We start from the raw sequence: 24,240 nt of genomic DNA on the forward strand, positions 1-24,240 counted from the left end.
TTACTGAGATTAGGGAGTAGAACAAAATGTTGAGAGGACTGGGAATGAATTCCACATCAGCAAGGTCATCACTGCATCCATAGTTCCTGGATAGGGCATATGACGTCTCTTCTGTCATTCAGAAATTTAACTAAACCATGGAGATTCAGAATCCTCCCAGGATCCCTGGCTAGTTGGGAAGAGACTGGTCTTAAGAACAGAGCTGTCAGACTCACCACTAGTGTGAGCAAATTAGTGCTTTAGAAATTAATGAAATGAGGGATCTATTACTTAGACATAAGTTGGTATATAAAGAACAGGCAAGGGAAAAGTAAGTTAATTCTACTTTGGTCACTTTAAGTTTTGAGTGTCTACTGAAAATCCAAGGGAGAGGGTTGGAAAACAAAGAGAAGGACATTTCTACCTAGATTCATTCATTTAAAAATATAGATTAAGCACCTGTAGCATATGCCAGGCACCAGCTGCATCACTAGAGATACAAATATGTTTGAGAAACCACCTGGTAGTTGAGAACTGAGGATGAAGATAACTCAAAGCTAAAAGTCTGAACGTGTCTTTTGAGACAGGTCTTGTTGAAAATATGATCCCCTACTTCCTACACCTCAGTTGCTTGCCTTATTTCTCTTTACTTTCATGTCACCTATCCTTTCGATGACTTTTCTTTTTGTACTTCCAGATGGCAGATAAGGTTGATTGGTTACAAAGCCAAAATGGAGTATGCAAAGTTGATGTCTATTCACCCGGAGACAGCCAACCACAGGAGTGGAAAATGGTAAGGGTCAACCTCTTCACAGGCACTAGGTTTTAGACATGTGGAATGTTACCAAGCGTAGCCTTCTTCTCTCCACCGCTACCGCCCACCTCTTACTTTTTAAAGATTGTTTTCACCACTATACAAACAAGAATACCTCTTACCTTTGAAGGTGGGATTCTTGGTAAGAAAAACAGTGAGCTCCTATAGAACAAAAATTTCCCAATTTTTCTTTACAAATTCTATAGGCTTTTTTTTAATGCTATGCATATGGTATTTAGTAAGAGAAATATGCTATAACTAATGAAAAAAGTATATATTACAATAAAAGTTTGCCTAGTTTTCAAATAGATACAGATTGGAAATGTCTCCAAGGCTAAAGAAAGTATTTTCTGAAGCATAGGATGCCTTAAAATTCTGAGAGCTATAAACTATCATGTCATTAACTTTGTCATTCTGCCTTTACCATTCAACAAACCTTTTTTAAGTGTTTACTTAGTGTCAGGGACTGTACCAGTCAGGGCCCAGTTATTAAATGGAAACCACACTAGTAATTTAATATGTAAAAATTATTGACCAGCAAAAGGTAGTTAACTAGTAAAAGATATAAGGAAGGACTTTAAGAGTTCCAGAAATAACAAATGCAGAGAGCAGGCTGAGAAAGAGAGTAAACAAGGAAGAAACTAAGAACTCATGAGAGGTCCTGTCCCCTTAAGTAAGGCTTCTTTCAGTTTCTTTGGAAGAGTGGCTGCCACAGGATGTTAGCCTGAGGATGAAGATGGACCAGAAAGAAAGAAGCCCTTTCCTCCTGCTGTGACCATGCAGTGCCATTCTAGCGCCCTCTGTTGACAAAACCAACCCCCCCAAAGACAAATGTTTTAAGGTACCATCCAGCCCCAGACACTCTGCTGGGTGTTACAATTAGAGACACAGAAATAAATTAGACATAATTCTCTCCTATTAAGGATCTCACAATTTAATGCAATCAGTATTATAACCTTACCCTTATTGCTAACATTTATCAAACACCTATTTTCATGTAATCTTAGATGACTCATCTTCTATTTGTCCAAAATCTATATTCTTATTCATAAAAGCCTAAAAGAGAAACTGACAAATCTACATAAGACATAAAGACATACAGGTAATAAATATAGAATTGCTTTAGAGGCCAACCCAAACTTCTTCGGTTTGACCTTTTCTTTGTTATCTGCCCTTTCATGTAGAAAAACAAAAGGCAGGGAAGTTTCAATGTTAAGTCAAATGCCTAAAAATTTCTTGATTTTTTCACTAAGTGAGCAGCACTCAGATTAAAACAAAAACAATTTTTGCCCCATGAACCTTAGTGTTCATGTGAAAATATAAATGTAACTTAAAAGTTCTAAATACCTGCTGGATATTAATATATTCAGTTCATGATTATTTGCCAAGTGGATTTTTCTGGACAATAATTGCTGTAGCTGTTTAAAGAATGGATCATTTCAAAACTGGGAGGTGGTCAGAGAAAATTTTATGAGCTATGTTTAATTGAGTTAAATATGGGGAAGAAAAATAGAACAGAGAAGTTTACAGTTGACTTAAATTAAGCTGCCGAAGCAGAAGATGACTGAGCAGAGAAAAATTAAACCCCCTGACCTTTTTATATTCTCCTTCATGGATATGAAAATTTGCTTTGGCATCCTGCTTCCCTCAATGCTGAGGATGCTGTTGTGAAAGTGGAGGAAGGTTGAAAAGGCCAATTGAAGGTTTGTGGAATGTATTGATAGAAGAGGAAATGTGGGTACTTAGCCTTTCTGCCCATCACCGTGGCTTGACCAACCACTTCTGAAAATTTCTGGTGGAATAATGGATATAGAATATACACATTTTAGATTTAAAAAAATAAGACAATAAAAATCTATAGAAACAAAAAGCTAACCATTATAAAGCTCTATGCTATGCTGTAGGTTTGTTGTTTAATGTTATGTGAAAAGAATAAACTCCACATCTGCATTATAATTAAACTTTACTACATGTGGAACAGCCCAAGCATGGAAACATGGGTATTTGTAGATTTGTGTGTTCATCTGTAAATTACTAATAGTATTAAAGATAACTTTCAAAAAGGGTAGAACGAAAACTCTCATACAACTACAAAAATGAATATGTATCTAGGATTTAACTCATTAATTAGGAAATTGGAGAGGTCAAAGGAGAATTGCAAAAGATATTTATAGATCAGGGAGTTTTTGTTCTCATAAATTACAACAAATTTTATTACAATTTTAAGTTTGAAGTATGATTTCTACAATTAAGGGTATTTATTTACTTTTCAAAAATATTTTTATTAGTCTATAATAGTTGTATAGAAGGTTTTGACGTGATATTTACATATATGCATACATAGATCAAGAATATTCAAATGAATAGTAGACTGTGGCCTTTTCCACAGTAGGGAAGGGGACTTAACTGAACCTCTACTGGGCAGAAGTAAATCTGTAAGTAAGTATGTAAGTATGTCTGTAAGTAAGAATTATTTTGTGTTGCTATCAAATATCCTCAGCTTACAGAGTTGTAAAATAGCTCCCACAGAATTAGAATCAGGTAATGTGGAATACGGTAGAAAATACTTAGTCTATTCGACACAGATTATAGAAAACACATAGTTTTTTATTGAAGCACATTTTTTTTCACCAGAAGTCTCCTAGATTTTAATTAAAAAATCATCTCTAAGAATTTCCTTGATCACAAAATAAGGTGGTCTCATCAGATTTGGCCTGATGATGTTTACCTTCCAGGAAGTTTTAGTGAAGAATCTCAGATTGGACATCTAAAGGCCTCTATTATTTCCTATCCTGACTCTAGGAACTCAAGCCAGAGAAACTGTCTGCATCAGGTTTTACCTGCATCCCTAAAAAATGGGCCTGTTGTGTATATAATTCTCTAAAACTATTGTTCCTAATGATAGTCTCAGCCACTTATTTTAATCACAACTTCTATCCAAAGCACTTCCTATTCTATTTCATAAGGAAAACTGAATGAGAAGTAGTGATGTATAACTGAAGTGTCGCATACCAGCTAAAATGCAAGCAAAGGAACACATAAAAGCCAACATCCTATAGCCCTCCCCACACATCCTACAATGTCTTCAAGTGCAAAAATGAGCCCCTTCATTAGTAGACTCAAAGATATAGCCTCTCCATAGTAATAAAAGCAAGAAGCAAAAGCATGTAAGTTTCATGGGTAATAATTTCAGTATTCTATCTTATTAGAAATGTATCTGATGAGCTGGGTGCCGGTGGCTCACTCCTGTAATCCTGGCTACGCAGGAGGCAGAGATCAGGAGGATTGGGGCTCAAAACCAGCCCGGGCAAATAGTTCACAAGACCCTATCTTGAAAAACCCATAACAATAAAGGGCTGGTGGAGTGGCTCAAGATGTAGGCCCTGAGTTCAAACCCCAGTATTGCCAAAAAAAAAAAGAAAAGAAAAAATATGTATCTGATGAATATTCAGTAACTAACTTAATTGAATACCAATCTGGTGATTTAAATTATGTAAAGTGTTAGAAAGTTATCATCTAGTTGACATACTACAAAAATAATTGCCAAAATAACATTTACACTTTTCATAATCTTAAACATCAAGAAATAATGCTGAATTATTGGATCTATACACATGTAAGTTTATGAGGAAAATATCAAAGTAAAGCAAAAACATGTATTGTACTTAGTATTGATAAATTAGAAAAGACATATCTGTGTTTATTATTCCAAAATTATCAACCTAATCTTGTTTGCACAACTTACTTAACTTATGTGAACTTGGGTTCCTTAAAATGTTTCTGAGTTAGGCGCTATAAAAATACGTCTTAGAGCGCCTCAAGTGGTAGAGTGCCTGCCTGACAAGCACAAGGCCCTGAGTTCAAGCCCCAGTCCTGCCAAAAAAAAATACTTTTTCCTCTAGCACATGTAAAATATTAGAAGTTCAATTTCCCTAATTTTTTAGGAGGGAGGAATCTCAAGAACATTCAAATTAGATCGATAGATAGGTAGATAGGTGTGTGTATGTGTGTGTATTTGTACATAAATAAATAATAAATAATAAAATTAATAATCTGTAGGTTATATTGGAGGTAGAACAATATTACTATTACCTACATACAACTTTTTCTGAATTACAGACAGTGGTAGAGGTAGTTTATAGCTTCATTTCTAAACTTTCAGCCAAGAGTCAAATGTAAACACAGAAACACAAAACTCATCTGTCCTAATATAAAAGAACACTTCTTCTGAGTTGGCACAAAATTCTTAAATTGATTTGATCTTAAAATGGAAAAAAATACTAGCAAAACAGAGTTTCTGTTGTCTCTCACCCAAAAGAGGATAGATCCATAAATCATTAATCCATTGATCACCAGATGGTCAGGTAATAAGCCAAATTCTCAATTCCTAACAGCCACCAATTATTGACCTTAAAAGGACCAAAACAAAATTAGTAGAGAGGAAAATTAAAAGTAGGAAAATAACCAGGTGCTGGTGGCTCACGCCTGTAATCTTAGCTACCCAGGAGGCAGAGATCAGGAGGATTGCAATTCAAAGCCAGCCCAGGCAAATAGTTCCCAAGACCTTACCTTGAAAAAAACCCATCACAAAAAAAAAAAGGCTGGCAGAGTGGCTCACATGGTATGAGCACCTGCCTACTAAGTGTGAGGCCCTGAATTCAAACCCCACTGCCACAAAAAAAAAAAAAAAAAAAAAAAAAAACAACCTCTTCAAGGTTCTGTTGCCACTCTGGGAGCCAAGAAGAGAAGTGTGCCACTCAAAATGACACCTCCATTGAGTGAATCTGCCGTACATCTTGGTGGAAGACTTCCAAAACTATCAAAAGATAATATTCTCTGAATATAAGAATTACTTAGGTGTTTATAAAAATGAGCACATGTTAAAGCCAGATGTTTAACTCATTAACAAAGAACTGGTGAGGTTCAGAAGACACATACAGGTCAGGAATATTGAAGCAAATTTGTGCAGGGTGGCTACACTGACCTTTTCCATAGTGGGAGATGGAAGCAGTCAAAGCTCCCACTACACGTGTGTGGACAAGAGCTACATTGCTATACCATCAGTTATCTACAGTTTGCAGAATTGTAAAGTGCCCAAGAGAATGAGAATTGGATAATTTTTCCACATAGACAATGTGTAGTTTTCTCCTGAAACACAATATTATTCCCATCATAGCTGTTTCTCAAATTAGGAGAACCGTTTGAGACAATTTTAAACCAAGCACCTGCTCTTAATCCAGGCATGGTGAGGAGAAGCTTAAACCAGCTCAGTAGAGGAAGCATAGCTGCTGCTCTAGCCTCTCCAAGTCATCAACACCCACAGGGTGCTGTGAGACCACCAGTTCTGGAAGCAGAGCTGGATTCGAATAGGATCCCCATCAATGTTAGTCAAACTATCCACCTTCTCTAAGCCTCTTATTCTCTTACCTGAGGAACTGGAAGAGTAAAACCTACCTTACAGGATGAGATGAGAATGAAATGAAATAATGTGTAAAGTACTTAGCACAGTGACAGGCAAACATTACTAGTATTTAACAAATAGTAGCTAGTAAGGTTTAATTTAGTTACAGAGTATTAATTTGGTGAGATACTAGTAATTCAGTAATAAAAATACCAAATTATTTTTTAAAGATGGACAAAACTGACAGTCATTGCTAGATAGACGTGGGAACTACAAGGATCCTTTACATTTGATAGTAAATAGGACTCTGTCACTTATATTATTTTATCCCACATTCAAACAGTTTTTCCAGATATAGATCGCAGTATGCAAACTTACAAATATATGCAGGTGCTTATCACAGCTACTCTCCATCAAAGAGTGTATTCATAAAACTAACTGTCCATAGGTATTAGCTCCTCCATTATAAATCAAACTGTTAACTTGACTGATGTTCACTAGTCTATTGGCAGCCACTTAGTAGATCAAGATTGTGCTTGTGTAGTCTGGCAAAGTGATTAATTATACACAATTTTCCTTGAATCTTCTCTTTTAAAAAAATATACTTGTAATAAGAGAGCTGAATAAAAAGGTAAACCATAGAGAACAGCAAATTCATATCAGTTCAGTTCAAATGCTAACTTTTCTAAGGGGCTGATGACTCTCAGATCTTAAGCATAAATGTTGTTAGAAGCAATATAATGTGGATAGCTGAAAACACAGACTCTGGAGTCACACTGCTTAGGTTGGAATTCCTATTTATCAATGGTTAGCTGTGTAATTTCAAATGAGCAGCTTAACCTTTCACTTCCTCATTGTCCTCCCTTGTAAACTGAGGATTACAAGAGAACTAACATTTGGGTTTGTTGTGAGAATAATAGTAAATGAAATGGTAGCTTAAAAATACTTAAAACAGACCTGATACATAGTAAGCATTCAATAAATGTAGGTTGCTTTTATTGTGATGGTAGAGCCAGTTTTTGAGGGAGACCATTTTTATAACTAGCCTTTAAGGTTGTTCTGAATATCCCATTTCTTTACTTTGTTGTAGTCAGATGAAATCTTATCTATTTTTAAGGATGATTCAACAGATCCTGTCCGAGTGCTCAGCTGGCTCCGCAGAGACCTGGAAAAAAGCACAGCAGGGTTCCAAGACCTTAGGTTCAAGCCCGGAGAATTACCATTTAGTGAGGAAATGGTCAACCCAGGAGATGTACGCAAGGGTTTTGCAGTAGACTATTATAACACCACTGCCAAGGGTAGTCCAGGAAGATTGCATTTTGAGATGACTCACAAAGAGACTCCTCAGGGCCCCAGTGCCCAAGCTGGTAACACAAGTTCAGTGGATGAAGTTTCCTTCTATGCCAACCGCCTCACAAACCTAGTCATAGCCATGGCCCGCAAGGAGATCAATGAGAAGATTGATGGCTCTGAACATAAATGTATCCATCATTCACTATATATGGGGGATGAACCTGCACCTCCAAAAAGCCTGAGTACGGTAGCCTCAGAGCTGGTGAATGAGACTGTCTCTGCATGTCCCAAGAATGTGGCCTCAGACAAGGCTCCTGGCTCTGGAGACAGAGCCTTTGGATCATCACGGAGTCCCCCAAAGTTTAAATACAAGACCACTTTGAAGATCAAGGAAAACAAGGGCCCAGATGATAAGCCTTCTTCTAAAAAGTCGTTCTTCTATAAGGAAGTGTTTGAATCTCAGAATGTAGGAGATGCCAAAGAAGGTGGAAGATCCTTACCTGTAGACAGAAGGCTGTTCAGGGGACAAGAAAGGCCTGATGACTTTTCTTCCTCCGTTAGTCAAGGGATCATGACCTATGCCAATAGTGTGGTATCTGATATGATGGTCTCCATCATGAAAACACTGAGGATCCAAGTGAAAGACACAACCATTGCCACCATCCTGCTGAAGCAGGTACTGATCAAGCATGCAAAAGAGGTCGTCTCGGATCTCATAGACTCCTTCATGAAGAACCTCCACAATGTCACAGGGACCCTCATGACTGATACAGACTTTGTCTCAGCTGTGAAAAGAAGTCTCTTCTCTCAGGGAAGCCAAAAGGCCACAGATATCATGGATGCCATGCTGGGTAAGCTATACAATGTGATGTTTTGCAAGAAATTCCCTGAGAATATCAGGAAAACCAAGGACAAGAGTGAGAGTTATTCCCTCATCTCCATGAAAGGAAGAGGTGACCCTAACTGTCGAAACATGAACTTTACAATGAAATCTGAAGCTAAGATGAGAGAAAAGTTGTATTCTGCATGCAAGCCAGAGAAGGATAAAACTTGTGCCGAAACCCTGGGTGAACACATCATCAAAGAGGGACTGACCATGTGGCATAAAAATCAACAGAAAGAATGCAAACCTCCAGGGATGGAACATGCAACATTTGCAGCTTCCCACAAACAGTGTAACCCTGAGCCAGACATTTCCTTTGAATGTCAGGATGATTGCAACTACAGTCCTCCTTTGCAATGCCCAGAAAAACTTGAGAATTTTATGTGTGATTCAGACTCCTGGGCCAAGGACCTGATCGTATCTGCCCTACTTCTGATTCAATACCACCTGGCCCAGGGAGGAAGAATGGATGCCCAGAGCTTCCTCAAAGCTGCTAGCTGCACCAACCTTCCTACCAACACGAATCCTCTAGCTCCTGATGGGTCCAGAATCAAGTCTCCTCTAAAAGGATGTGAGCAAGAACAAACAGAAAAGAAGGATCTAATGAGTGTTATCTTCAATTTTATACGGAACTTACTTGGTGAGACTATTTTCAAGAGTGACCGTGGCTGTCAACCCAAAGTGCCTGAACAGCCAGTTAAGGAAGAAGAAGTCAACCATTGTGAAAGACCCATGACCCCTTCTCCTACCAAACTCTCTGATTGTGAGGAGACTGGTGGTACCTTCTCTGGGCTGACCAAGATGGTTGCCAACCAGTTAGATGGCCACATGGATGGGCAGATGGTGGAACATCTGATGGACTCAGTGATGAAGTTGTGCCTCATTATTGCCAAGTCCTGTGACTCTCCCTTGGCAGAGCTGGGAGATGATAAATCTGGGGATGCCAGCAGGCCAAACTCACCCTACCCAGATAGTTTATTTGAGTGCTTACCAGTCAAGGGCACTGGGACAGCGGAAGCTCTCCTGCAGAACGCCTATCAAGCCATCCATAATGAACTGAGGGCTACATCTGGACACCCACTTGAAGGATGTACAATCCCCAAGGTGATTGTCAGCAACCATAACCTCGCTGACACAGTGCAGAACAAACAACTCCAAGCTGTTCTTCAATGGGTAGCTGCCTCTGAGCTCAATGTTCCTATTTTGTACTTTGCCGGTGATGATGAAGGGATCCAGGAGAAGGTAAGGAAGAAAGGTCAGAGGATCTGGGAAAGATTTGCTAAGGATTAACTTGGATCTTATTATTTGTTTGCTTTTGTGAATATGCCCATTAACAAAGGGTGGAATGGGAACAGTAAGCATTTGAAGATCTTGCCTCTTAGCAGAGACGATGGATAAAGTAAAATTAGGATTTTGCCCAATCAGAGACATATCAAAGCGGGGGCAGAAATTATATTTTTCTCTGTTTCCAATGCGCATATGAAGAACCTCTAAGAGACTTGGCGAAGGAATCAGCTGAAGGTCTGGGTTGTAGGCTGACCTTTGGATAGGGTAGAATTGCCCCCAAAATGAGACATTGCTCATGCAAAGTATCCCTGAAGATGGGTTGAGAAGGCAGACAGGTTTGGATTTATGGCATTTTCAGGCCTGCTACTACTCTGAGCTTGTTGTCTAGGGGTGTTGAAGATGTAGAGGGATTCAATAAACAATGCTTTTCTTTCTACCACCCTGAGTTCTGAATCAGTTGAGAAGTAAGAGTAAAGAACAAGGCAGAAGGGAAATCAACCTGTCACTGTTCTTATGATAAAAGTAAGTATGCATTCGAAGCTGTTGCTAAAGCAAACCTTAGAGCTGCTTACCCAAGGGGCAGTCTGAGTCTGCAGAGAGTGCATGTGCACTTGAATATCTCCTTTTAATTGAGAAAAGTGGAGCTATGGCTGTTATCAATTAAGTAGTAAGCGGTGACAAAAGGGACCGGGATTACTTAGAAAATTCATCCTAGGGCTCTAGGTATAACATGCACTTAGCGTGGCCCTGGATTCCATCCCCTGACTCCCAAAAGAAAGAAAATGTCCTCAAAAACCAGAAGATGTAGAGAAAGAGGCTTTCTCTTTTTAATAAATTAGCCCTCTGAAGCTGAGGGCTAATCAAGTGAGTGAAAAAACAGGAGTATATAGAACCTGATTAGGTTACATCAAGCCTAAACAAGAAACTGTTTGGTCTTGACTTAAGTCTTCTTCGCAGCACTTTGAGTCTTAGCAAGAGTACAGTTGCTACTCGAAGAATCATCTATGGATTACCAGCACTGGCACTCTCTGGGAGCTTGTAGGAGGTGCAGAATCTCAGGTCTTATTCCAGAGGTACTGGAGTAGAATCTTCATTTTAGCAATATATCCAGGTGATAGGAGTGCATATTAAAATGAGCTGGAGGGCAGAACATGACACTCCAATACTGGATCTGTTCCTTAGGGTCTTTGGTGACTCTGTCTTCTTACAAGGTGTTCAGTCTGTAAAGGAGACAACTATTTTCACATATGGCAATTAGCAACAGGGGAGGGAAGCAGGGCTATATTCTAGCAAAAACTTCAGATTAATGAAAAAAATCTAAAACTGAGCATAGTTGTCATGTATATAATGTGTGGAAAAGAATTTGTTCTGCAGCCATCTTTTAAGTCAAATCACTATATGTAAAATACATAATAATTCTGGTTGTGGATGATTTTGAATTAGAATGTCAATAATATATTTGTCTAAAATGAGAACAATAGACTTGTGGGCCCTCCCTACACACACACACACACACACACACACACACACACACACACACACACTTTTGTCCACTTTAAAGACAGACATCTCATTGAAGGAAGAGAGTGAAAAGAATGACCAGCAGTACAAACTCCTATATTTTTTCTGTGTGGTACTGTGGATCGAACCCAGAGCTTCATCCATACTAGACAAAAACTCATCCACCAAGCTACATCTCCAGCTCTCAAACTTCTATATATTTAAGAGCAGTTGAATCACATACACCAAGGAAACTACCTAACATGATTTTTTGAGGAGATATATTAATGTATAGAGATATTCTAATGCTAATGAGGGTGATTGAATTGTGGGCACAATTCTTTTAAGTAATTTTTTTAATAGTGTGTGTGTAAGTTCAAAATCCAATGGTGAAAACTAAGGGTATTTTCCTCACTCATATCCCTCATCCCATTGCCCTGCTGGAGGAAAACTACTTTGATAAATTTCTTATTTCTTCTTCCAGGAGTACCTATGCATACACAAGTAATGCATATTATATACAGGGGATATCTTTTTTAAAAGTCACAAATGGTTACAAATATACATAGCATGTGTATATGTATGTATATATATATATATATATATAGAGAGAGAGAGAGAGAGAGAGAGAGAGAGGGAGAGGGAGAGGGAGAGAGAGAGAGAGAGAGAGAGAGACAGAGACAGAGAGAGAATAAATCACTATGTAGCTCAGGTTGGCCTTGAATTCCAGATCCTCCTATCTCCTATCTCAGCCTCCTAGTGCTGGGACTATACCATACCTGGCTGCCACATTCTTTTTAATGTTAATATTTGAAGGTTTTGTAATTTATTTAACCACTCCTCTATGTAGAGACATTGTAGTTGCCAATATTTTCTACTGTTAGTATTGCTGTATATCCTTGAATATACATAAATTTTCACAGGTTCAGGTGTATCTCTATGTGCTGAATGCTTGGGAAAGAAACTTGAATGTCACTTGAGTAGTGTGTATTTTTGTATTACAGTAGTATTATGCATTATAGTGGAATCTCATGAATTAATTTGACATACATAAATTAAAATGACTAAGGATATTGAACATACTGTTATATACTCATTTATATATTCTTTAGTGAAATGTTTATGCAAATCTTTTGCCCATATTTTGGTTGTATTTTTTCTTTCTGTTTGGGATTGCAAGAGATTTATATATACTCTGAAACAAGTCCTTTATCAGTTATATAATTTACGAACAATTTCTCTCCATTTCTGACTTATCTTTTTAACTTAATGGAGTCTTTTTAAAAGAAAGGTTTCAAAGATGAAGTCATCTATCATATATTTGCTTTTTTTGCTCTGAGCTCTTGATGTCCTATTTAATAATCTTTGCCTAGTCAGTGGTTCTTGATGGGGGTGCAGTTTTCCCCCCAGAGGATATTTGACAATGTCTGGGAACATCTTTGGCTCTGACAATAGGGAAGAGTCTAGTGAGTAGAAAGGCAAAGATATTATTAAACATCCCACAGTGCACAGACAGCTTCACAACAAAGAATTATCTGTCCCATGAGGTCAGTAATGCTGAGAATTAGAAACACTGAGCTATCCCAAAGACATGAAGATTTTCTCCTTGTTTCCTTCTAAGTGTTTGTCATGTCTGTGATCTATTTTGAATTAACTTTTGAGTACATATGAGGAATGGGCCCAAATTTATTCTTTTGCATGGAGCTGTGCAGATGTCTTGATACCATTCGTTGAAAAGACCAGTGAGCACATAACCCCTCTGATTTATTCATCCCCCTTATAAAAAAAAAACTGACCATAAGCATGAGGTTCAAGCTTTCCTTTGATTAGTGTTCCCATGGCACATTTTTTGTTTTACTTTTAACCTACTTATATCATTGTATTTAAAGTGCGTTTTTTATAGACAGCATACAATTGAGTCAAATCCATATTCATATAGACCAAAAACATGATGAGCTGTGGGTTGTTAAATGTGTTATATTTGGATTTAACTCTACTAATTGATTATTGATTTCTGTTTCTTCTCTGTTTTTCCTTTTCTACCTACTTTTGTATTACTTGAACATTTCTAACATTCCATTTGAATTGATCTGTTGTATTTTTGACTATATCTCTTCGCATAGTTTTTTTCTCTAGGGATTGCAATATACATATTTAATGTTCCAGAGTCTGCAAAATCAATAACTTTTCACTTAAACTAGAATGTAGAAATATTATTACTATGTAGGTCCCTTTGCCTTCCCATTCTAATTGTCTTCTGTGTTTAATCTACATACATTGAAAAACTCTCAGTTACTTTTGTTTTCAACCATATAACATTGTTTAAGAGGAACTACAGGGACAGTCTGCTATCTCTACTGAGTTCTATTGCTTCTCTTGCTCTTCATTCATTCCTGGTGCTCCCAGTTTCCTTCTGACATTGTCTTCTGTGAAGAACTTCCTTTAGTAATTCTTCTAGAACCTATTTTCTGGCAAAGAATTCTCCTAGTCTTCTTTAATTTTAGAACGTCTTTGACTTTCTTTCCTGAGGCATATTTCTGCTGGCCATAGAATTCTGGTTTGGCAGTTCTTTTCAGTAAGCATTTGAAAATGGGCCACTTCTTTCTGTGCTCTCTGCTGTCTGATGGACAGCCTGCGATCACGTGAAATGTCGTTCCTCCTTACATAATGCTCTGGTTTTCTCTGGCTGCTTTCAAGACTTTTTTCTTTTTCTTTAGTTTCAGCAGTTTGGTTATGGTAGATCATGGAGTGAATTTCTTTGCGTTTGTTTATTTTAGGTATCTGAGCTTCTTGACTCTATTCACAACTTTTGACAAATTGTGGGAGCTTTCATCCAATCTTCCTTCAAGCACTTTCTCTGCACCATGGTTTTCTCCTCTCCTTTGGGATTTATACCTTCAGTCTTTATATTTTCGCAGTACTGGGGTTTATACTCAGGGCCTCACGCTTGCTAGGTAGGCACTCTACCACTTGAGCCACTCCGCCCATCCTTTTTTGTGTTGGATATTTTCGAGATAGAGTCTCATGAACTATTTGCCTGGGTTGGCTTTGAATGGCAATCCACTTGATTTCTGCCTCCGCAGTAACTAGGATTATAGGCCTGAGCTCCTGACATCCTCTTTTGGGATTCTAATGATGTAAATGTTAAACCTTTCGGTAATGTCTACAGGTTCCTGAGCTCTTTTTTTTTTTTTTCAGTCTTCGATCTTTTACCTTGTTCAGCAGGATAGATCCTTTTTATTGATCAACCTTCAAGCTTGCTAACTTTACTCTATCATCTTTGTTCTGATGTTTAACCCATCCGATACATTTTAGATGTTTTGTGTATTTTTTAGTTTTAACATTTCCATTCAGTCCTTTCAAACTTTATAGTTTCTTTGCTGGAACTTTGTCTTTCTACTTGTCTCAGGAGTTTTCTGTCATGGAAATTTCTCCTGAGAAAAAAATCATGATTTTTGTCTCACTTATTTCAACTTTGATGCTTTCTTATATATATAAAAAAAAAAGTCAAGAGCAGAATATGCAAAACAACAATCTCATTCCTTGAGATGGTTTGTTGCCTTTAGGATTTCAGATGAATGGCAATGTACTGTGTTCATATTAGAATGGTGACTTCAACTGTTTTTCTCATTTTGGACTAAACTTAGACTTCAAAAACCTGGATGTGGATTGGCTCTGTGAATTGCTAGCACATCATTCTGACAAGTCTCTGCACCTCTCTGGGCAGAGATCAGTGGTCACACTGATCTCTGAGGTGCCTTCCTGCTCTACTGTTCTAGGGATCTTTGGTCTATGAGGAATGGTGGGCAGTGTCCACATTTGCCCATTGGGTATTTTCTCTCACCATCATTTGCACTAGGACAACAGTGGGGGCTGTTGTTTTCATCTTAGGGTGAGCTTGGAACCTTAGAATTCTTAAGAGAGCAAGAACACTATTGACAGACAGCCATGGAAGCACCAACTTAAGAGGGAAAAATAGTAAGACTGGAGTCTTGATGAGAAATCACTTTCTGTATGATGGACCGGTGGATGGTAACACCTCTTATTTGAATTGAGGGTGAGAGCACCAACATCCTTCTGTCAAACAGGCCAGCAAACTTGGCAGTTAAGATAGTCTTCTCAATATCTGGTTTGAGTAACCCCTACAGCAGTTTCTCAAAGTCACCCTGGCCTTTTTGGTTCTAGTCATGGTAGAGTCTTTCTGTCCTCTTGGGATGTTCTGCCCATCCACCACTGTTTTCTGTACTTTCCACAGCTACTCCAGCTCTCGGCGGCTGCTGTGGACAAAGGACGGAGCGTGGGGGAGGTTCTGCAGTCAGTGCTGCGCTACGAAAAGGAGCGACAGCTGGACGAGGCAGTGGGAAATGTCACACGGCTGCAGCTGCTGGATTGGCTGATGGTGAACCTGTGATCAGTACCCACCACTGCACCCGTCTTCCTGCAGTGGGCGCAGCCCTTGTCCCCGCCCTCCCTCTTCCTACTCCCAAAGCTCCCCTCCATCCTCACAGAGCCTCACGCTACCTTCATGCCACTCACATCAGACACATCATCTATGCGAGTCACTGGATTTTGCAGATTTTCCTGTCCATGCGAGCAAGGACTTAAAACTAAAAAGTTACAATTAAACGGCTCCATGATTTTGGTTTCCTTGGGATCCAGTGGGACAACAAGATAGAAATATCTCAAGAGGTAAAAAATGATCAGGCAAGTGTCACTGGGCCTATTCTTCAGGTGTGCCTATGTTGCCACAACCTGCAGCTCTTCTCCTTTAAACTATTCCCTTAAAATAAGCCACAGTTTGTCAAGAAGTCATTTTACATTTTATACCATTGAAATCAGAAAATGATTTCTAATAGCCAATCAAAATCATTGCAATTCTGTTGAGGGCTTGGCCTCTCTGTTCTCTGTCTCCAACTTTATCCCGTTATAGTGCCAAGAAAAGGTCTCGGGATGGGGGTGTGGCTAGGCAAGTGTTGTAGAGCACTTGCCTAGCAGGTGCTAACATCCCCCCCAAAAAAATGAGGTTCCTGGGACCTCAGTTCTATTGCCAGTTCTATGGTTTTTTGACTATAGAACCCAGAACAAGTTACCAGCTATGGCATTGCTCTGACATTATGTCCATATCACTCCACTTAAACATTTTACACTCTTATCTTGACCTTTCTAGAATTTTATGTTCTTGACCTTTTCCTTCCAGAAACTTTGTCCTCCTTTGACTTCTAATTTTCCTATATTTCTAGGTCTCTTGGGGGCTCTACTTTGTCAATTCCTTATGTATTTATCATTCCTAGGCCTTTCTCTTGCCCCTGTGCTATTCTCACTCTGATCTTCCCTGGATGATGTCATCCAAATCCATGACTTCAAATTATCTGGTCTCATTTTTTATGGAATATTTAAGTAGCAACATAAAATCTATGAAGTCAGGTATATTTTCCATGATGCATATGATTATAACTTTCACGTAAAATTTTATCTGTCCTATGATTATAAACAAATGATGTATCTATGCAGGTAAGAACTAGAAAGGGAAATAAATATGGACATGGTTGAATTTGAGTGGTGATAGTGAATATACCCTAGGTTTTTTGTTTTGCTGGTTTTTTTTCTTTTTTTTTTTTGCAGTGCTGGGAATAAATTACAGGGCTTCCAAATGCCAAGCAAGCACTGTGCTATTGATCTGCCCCCAGTCCCTTATCCTGCTTACACTCTCTTTGTGTAGTTCATGGTGCTTTCACCACTGTCACCATGTGGGCTTGTGACCCAGGCCAGCCAATCATAAGACCCCAATCTCAAGCACAGTGATTATTTCAGGTATAGTCATTTCTCAGAGTTTCCTGTCAGCAAGGAAGACTGCATCCTTTGGCTAGATGGTGGAGGTCATTTTAACTTCTGGGCAGAACTTGTCATCAGAATGAAGCTAACTATAGAATAAGAAGACAGTAGAAGAAAGAGAAGGAACAGAAGAAAGAAGGATGAGGAGGACAAAGATGAAGAAATCTGAGCCCTTAGATGGTACTAGCAAATTCAGCTATCATTTTCAAGTAAGAACTCTGATTGACATAGGTTAGAAGTCATAAGCAAGAAAAAAATCTTTTATTTAGAGTTCCATTAATGATATAATATTGTGCATTTAAAACTACCCTGAACACACATACACAAACACACACACACACACACACACACACACACACACACACCCTAAAGAGTAAGTTCAGGTACAATGGCATCCATCATTTCCCTCATTAGAAAAATCATGCCAACTATTCATGGGAACAGAGTTTTGACTTTTTTTAAACAAATCTTTATGCATTAAAAACAACAATGTGAAGTATTGTACAATATAAGTACTATCTCTACTACAAATAATTGGTGGAAAGGAGCAGGTCACCCCCTCAACAAGGGTCATACAATAGGTGGTAAAATGCTTGTGCCCTTGGGGGAGGGCTTTCTGCTCTGTTGTTCTGTGGAGGCCATGGGTACCTCAGGCCCAACAGCAACCTCTGGCTTTCCAGGAGCTTCTGCTAGATGAGGCAGCTGGACAGTGTCAGCCATGTGCTGGAGAGAGCCCTGCTGATCACCTGAATCCTGAATGTGCTTAGTGGCACCTTCTTTTAATTTGTCTGTACTCTCCTTGATGATCTCATCTGCCAAAGGAGAGAAAAGACAGAAGGAATAAGTGTTCAAATGTGAATAATTATATATTCTGACTTTCTATAAAGCTACAAATCATTGTCATTATAATGACATCAAAATAGTGTGATGTCACTATTTTATGACAGGCATTTTTCTAAGCACTTTACTACTAATTCATTTATTCCTCTTAGCAACCCTACACAATAAGCATAATTCTCATCCACACAAATGGACACACTGATACACAAACAGGTTAAATAAATTGCCCAAAGGCCCACGCCTGGTAAATGGTACAGCCATAACTGGATCCCAAGTAACCTGACAAAAACTCAAAACAAGGTAATTGTAGGGCAGAAAGGAGGAGGCACATTAAAAGAAAAAGAAAGGAGGAGAAAGGGAATTGAATATAGAAGAAAAATGGGAAATAGTAAGGACAAGAAGCAAAAAGGAGTTCCGATAAAACCAAGATTCCCAAAAGAGGGAAATCCCCAAAATAAGTAACAGTAGTAATGGTGTAGCCAGAACTGAACTATCCAAGGTTGAGTTCAGAGAAATTGGTATGTAAGTTCCCACCATGCACCTAACCCCTAGAACTATGGGGACTGGCTGGTTGAGGGCTGTACCTTTTTTGCTTTTGCTTGAGTAATGATTTCCTTCATCCTTGTCTTTGCTTGTCTCAGAGGGAGAAAAGAATCTTGATTTACTCAGAGTCCGGGGCTTGGACCAAGTTTTGAGTTTCCTTGGCTCATGAATCCAGGCATGTTTGAGGGCCTGGTCAGGGGTCATGCGAAGAGAAGGTTCCCATCTGCACACCAAAAGAGCCCAACATAGGTTACAGTTTACTTCCCTTTTCCGTTTTAAAATATTTTAAAAACACATTAAGATATTTTTCATTTAAACCATCTCATTATCTCAAAGATTTCATCATAGAACAAAGATTATGACACAGAATTTTAAAGTATTTGGAAAAACTTATTGGAAGTCATCTGCTTAAAATTTTTGGATGAGTCAGGGATACATTAAATTCCAAGTTTTGGGGAATTCCTAGAAATTCTCTTACAATAAATACTTTAAAAATTTTAACCAGAAGAATTCAAGATTTGATAAGCTAAGAAGATAAAAATGAAGAAATGCTTACTTTCAATTTCTCAACTATGAAATTTAGGCCACAAAGAAAATTATAGAATTTTTAAATATTAAGATTTATAAGGGGACTTGAATATAATTCAGGCAAATTGCTAATACAATAAAAAACGTTTGGCAGAACTCCCAACATAGACTCAACCTGCCATCCTCAATCCCAATGACAAAGCACTAACTCACAAATTCACCTATTCAATTTTCTTCATTTTTATGAGCTAAATTTGGCTCAATTTCCTAATAACGTTTGCTCAGGTCCTATTTCTACCCATTAGTGTTATACAGAATAAAATAAGTAAGACTTCTTTTATGTCACAGTCCTTCAACCATCTAAAAACATTTACGTCAATATTATTGACGTACTATTAACTATTGATCATATGTTATGGTCTACCGTATGGCCAGCTTCCATGATAGGAAAGTCCAGCAGTTATGCTGGGAATCACTTCCACCTGTAGGGAGATGATAATGAACATTCTAGATTCATCACGATCATAAACTACTCCAGCTCCCAGTTCTTTGTCGAATAAAGTGCTGTTAGACTAGGTCTCCTCTCTCCTGAACTACTGCAATAGCTTCTAAAACTAATATGCAGGTCTTAACATTTTCTGATTGTTGGCTTTGCCTCAAAACTCTTGGACCCTTAGTCCAAGGATTACTTAGCAATATATGGATTAGATGCTAGGCCCCATCACCTTTTGCAAATTGTGAGCAATCCAACCCTTGCACTAAAAAAGAAAATGTCTTTCCTGATGCTGGGCTGTGTTCTAGGTAATTTGCCCCTGTCTCAGAAGTCAGTTTCTGAAATTTATTAAGGCACATTTATTCTATAGCCTCAGCATGGAGGATAAAAATGGGATACAAAATCATTCTCTACCTTGTTAAGTTCACATAGGAAAGTAGCATGACCTCTCCCCGCCCATATAGATGAGAAGACTTTCAGCAGTACCTAATTCCAGAATGCATGGATGCCTCAGGTTTATCTTGCTAAAATTACTCTATCTCACTGAAAGAAGGAGAGAATATAAAGATACAGTCCCCTAAAAATACTAAACAGTTATAGGACTGATAGAGCTGGAAGGTACCTTAGGAATACTACATTTTGTAGAAACAGAAATAGGCCCAGAGAGATGATGGCTTGCCGAATATCTACTTGCACGTAGTGGAGACAGACTTGCAAAACCTCTTAAATAATAGCAATACTAAACATTTTCCAGACACCTGTTAAAACCAACAGTGTGCTGGGTGTTTCATGGGTTCACTCCTTTTTCTCTATGACTTGATCACAATAGAGAACTTAATTTTTAAGATTCAAAATATGCATCTAGATTGTAAACAGATGCATATAATAAACGTTTTACAGCTCATGCTTCCCCTAGTTCCAAATACAAGAGAGTTTGGGCATTAAATCCTAGGGATGTGAGGGGAGAAGGGTAAAGTAGGTGTACACTGGGTGTGTTTGCACAAACTTACAACAGAGATTGGCTTTAGTTCACAAAAGAACAGACATTAAGACATGTCTACAACCTCACTGACAAGCAGCTTGAGGCCGGGAAGACAAGCAGCTCTCCCCACACCCAATGTAATCCTGGAAATATCACTTAATCTCTGAGCGCGGCCCCTGCAGACAGAGCAAATAATCTGCTCCGATCATTACACAGTATGGACAGCACAGAATGAGGAGACAGATGTAGAAACAGTTTGGAGACTTCAGAGCTCTACTATTAGTTAGTATGATTGTTGTTTTATAACTATTTCCCAGTCTTAGATTTTCACTAGCAAATATGTGTGAAAGTACCCTACTCAAAAGGAAGCCCAGAGACAAAGACACCCCAATAAACTCACACCAAACACCTTCTGAGAAAGTCCAGGAAGCTGGTGTCACAGGTTTTCAGCACCATCGTGAGACTCTTGGAATCCGGGTATCTTCTTTTCCCCCTATTGTTGGTTATATTTTTAGGAAAACCTTTGGAATCTTTGGGGATACAACATTCTGTATTTAGTTCCAGGTGTAAATTTTCATCAGTCACATCACAGATGTCCACTTGAACCACACTGCTTCTTACAACAGTCTTTGCAGCTTTTTGTTCTGTTTTACATGCCCTCTCCACACTACTCACCCCCACACATCCAAACAGTCTCAGTCAACTTGAAATAATCCCCTGTATATTATCCACTGAATACAATTAATGTTAAAAAGCAAATTTTCCCGTTATTCAGGATGTTCTGAGCCTCTTTCCCACCATTTCCTCCCTATATCAAACAGTTTAAATGGCTTAACATTAAACAAGATGATAGTGGTGCTGCTGGTTATAATGATCAAATAAAACATTCAGCCCTGAACAAAAAGGATATTGTTTCTTCTTGGATTATCTATGTTTTTGCTCCTCCTTCCCTAGCCCAATAAAGCAACAGTTTGGAACATCCACAGGGTGTTCCAAAGAATACCTCCTCTATTTTAGAAGGATGTTTTCAGAGCACATTTCAAGGCACACAAGCAAATTCACCTCATTACTTCTTTAGAATCACACCAAAATTTTGTCCAAATTTGAAATGTTCAAACTTGGTTGCTGAAGACATAGTTAAGAAGGGCTTTCTTCACCTATTTCTGCTGATTAAACCTCTCAGCAAAGGGATGATATGTCATTCCTGAACAGAAGCCTCCAGCCCCCAGGTTCCAAAGGCTTCCTAATGATGTTCGGTGCAATGCTTTAAAGGTGAAATCACTCAATTGCACATTCAGATTTTTTTATGTGTGTTTAGGAAAGCTTACCACTTATGCTCACACCAGGTAAGTCTGTAAGCAAATGTATTCTTGGCCCAGTTTACAAATTATACTGAATTCTCACAAAACTAGATAATGGTCATGAGATGGACATTTCAGAAGGTGTATAAAGTTCTTCCACTACTTTTTTAGCTAATGTAATTTGTAGGGACTTCCAGAAGACATCTGCTCACATGGAATTCCTAGAGAAAGACTTCCATCAATGTGGGTATGAGTATGTGTGTACTTAAGCACATGGGTGTGGCTGTATCCATATGGATAAAAATGGGCCAAGGAAACTGTGTAGGTCTTGTAAACTCACACAAATCCCATTTTCCCGTGGATACTGGCACCACTGTTCCCACCTTATCCTATGTCACTCTTTTTACAAACAACCAAAGAAGAATCAAGCTCACAGTTCTATAAATAGCATAGCACCTAGAATTGTCTTTATTTGTTTTTTATCCAAGTTTTTCTCATCTCCCTGGCCCATCCCATTATCTACTCCTCCTCCCAGTCCCCTCCTTGCTGCCTGGGGCATGTATCTCACCCTTGAGGCAACATCACTGTGCTGAAAATTAGAAGAATTAACTAGAAGTGATTGGAGCCCAACTCTGGGGAAAAAGGAGTCAAAGAACTAAAGTAAATGCAGTGTTTCCTAAAGTTACCTTTTAAAAAGTATCACAAGCTACTGTTGTCTATCATAGGTCACAGATGAGGACCAGGAGAATCAGCATTTTTGCCAAGTGCCCAAATGATTTTTAGAATAAAATTTGGGAAACAATGAAGAGGATGCAGCTCCCAGCAAAGCCCCTTTTACACAGGAATTCAATTCATTGGATGCTACTATCAAAAACCCATTGCCATCCTAAAGCCTAGTGCTGATGGTAGAAGTCAAGCACTCTATATGTGGACGTGCATATGTCTTTGGCATCTTCCAATAAAAATGCCCTATGTCTCTTTCCTTCTAGAACCCACCTTGATACTACTTCATGAGGTCAACGCTAAAGGTTTAAAGGTTTCTGATTGGTTGGTCTCATGCCAATGAGGTTTAGGGTGTCACTCTTCACCAATGTCTTTGCTTAGCAGGAGGGAATACCAATATGCCCACTTTTCTTCCCCCAAATCCTTCAAAATTGAAAGGCTTAATTATATAAGTGGTGAGTGGGAAAATTATTTGGGTTCAAAGGACCCTATTGTTCCATATGTAAGTTACACCAGGAGTTAGTCAGAGTCTCTGCCTACCCTCCAACTGCTCTGAAGAAAGGTTAGTGTGGGGGGCCCCTGTTGTAAGGTGACAAGGACAATGCCATATTCAAGGTCAAGGTCTTCAAAGCTCCAGGCATAACAAGGTGATATTCAAGAGATTGAGACATTGGAATGGCACAAGACCAACCAATCAGAATAGGTAACACCTTGGCAATGAAGTAGTATCATAGAGCACCTCTGCTTGCTGGGTCTTCAACTTTTAGTTTCTGGACCATGAGAAATCCAAGGTGCCAGGAAACCTGAAGCTGTGACAAGGCTCAAAACTGTAGCTTTTTACCAAATGGTACTGAGGGAAACTACATAATAACCCCTTTGTGGCTGAGCCAATACCTACTGACCGGCATGACTGAAACCATTTTGTCTTGGTGGCTCTCCCACTAGATATTTTTGACACTCCTGTTACTGGAGCACGTTGCAGAGAGAAACTGTGTGATCTGGCTGCCAATTCTAAGGCCATTGTCAGTTGAAAGTAAGAGTGGGAAGGCTAGGAAGAGAGGAATTGCATAGCCTATGAAGTAACCTGACAAAAATGGCTGGTCAAAAATGGCATTCCAAATGATAGGGAGTGTTGTCTGTGAGCCTCCTCTCCCTTGTGTCTGGCTTCCCTCCACTTAGATAATTTTCAGGCCACTACAGCTTTGTCTACCTGGGAGCCTCTTAGCTTCTTGTGTGTTCTTCAAAGGGTTTTCAGTCAGGGATTTACTTCATCAGTGCATGGTGCCCCGGAAGCCCTGCCTAGGTTGGTACCTTATTACTACATCTGCACATCTTGTTTGGCACCACTCACATAGAAAGGCAGAGAATCATAAAATCCGGAGTCTGGGAATTGTGGTGATGGGTAGGCAGAGGCTACAGCTGAGGTTGAATCCCAGCAATCAGACAGATGACATCATAAATATCTAAATATTTATCATAAATATCTTTTGATATCTCTAAAGCAAAACAATTCAGACCGCCTTACTTGTCCATTTTATCCCAGAATTGCAATGATCTGGAGTGGTAAGGGCCTGGGGATTAGGAGAATTTTAGTAGTAAAGAATAATGTTCCCATATAACCATTGACTTTCCCACTTCTCTTGAAAAGAAGTGTCTTCTCTCATTTCCCTGCAGAGTGCATGGTGTGAGAGGCCAAGTTTCTTGAGGGATGTGTGGAGAGCTTCTAGGAGAAGGTAAAATTATAGTCTTTTGAGTTTTCATATTTGCTATTTTCTGAGTGGGAACCTGGTCATTCCCTGCTCCTGTGCACTGTACTATCAAGACCCCCTCCCCATTGCTAC

The 24,240-nt window shown here is 38.9% G+C and overlaps 2 protein-coding genes across 4 annotated transcripts in view; one reads left to right on the plus strand and one right to left on the minus strand.

Annotated features, from left to right (window-relative positions):
- The first annotated feature begins 676 nt into the window (after positions 1–676).
- Akap3 (A-kinase anchoring protein 3) lies at positions 677–15,746 on the plus strand. The gene is made up of 3 exons (XM_020180611.2): positions 677–772; positions 7,312–9,612; positions 15,413–15,746. Exons 1-3 carry the CDS (start codon positions 677–679, stop codon positions 15,566–15,568), a joined length of 2,553 nt encoding a protein of 850 aa, XP_020036200.2. The 3' UTR covers positions 15,569–15,746.
- Positions 15,747–17,221: 1,475 nt separating this feature from the next.
- The window catches only part of Dyrk4 (dual specificity tyrosine phosphorylation regulated kinase 4), a 51,936-nt gene continuing 44,917 nt past the window's right edge, over positions 17,222–24,240 (minus strand). For all 3 annotated transcript variants that reach the window (XM_074076237.1, XM_074076239.1, XM_074076238.1), the window contains 3 exons: positions 20,776–20,905; positions 18,414–18,595; positions 17,222–17,801 (listed from right to left, as the gene is read on the minus strand). In XM_074076237.1, the coding sequence (XP_073932338.1) occupies positions 17,560–17,801; positions 18,414–18,595; positions 20,776–20,905 (554 nt within the window). In that variant the 3' untranslated portion in view covers positions 17,222–17,559. The remainder of the gene's footprint in view (positions 17,802–18,413; positions 18,596–20,775; positions 20,906–24,240) is intronic.

Source organism: Castor canadensis, chromosome 6, assembly GCF_047511655.1.
Source record: "Castor canadensis chromosome 6, mCasCan1.hap1v2, whole genome shotgun sequence".
NCBI classification, from domain to species: Eukaryota; Metazoa; Chordata; class Mammalia; order Rodentia; family Castoridae; genus Castor; species Castor canadensis.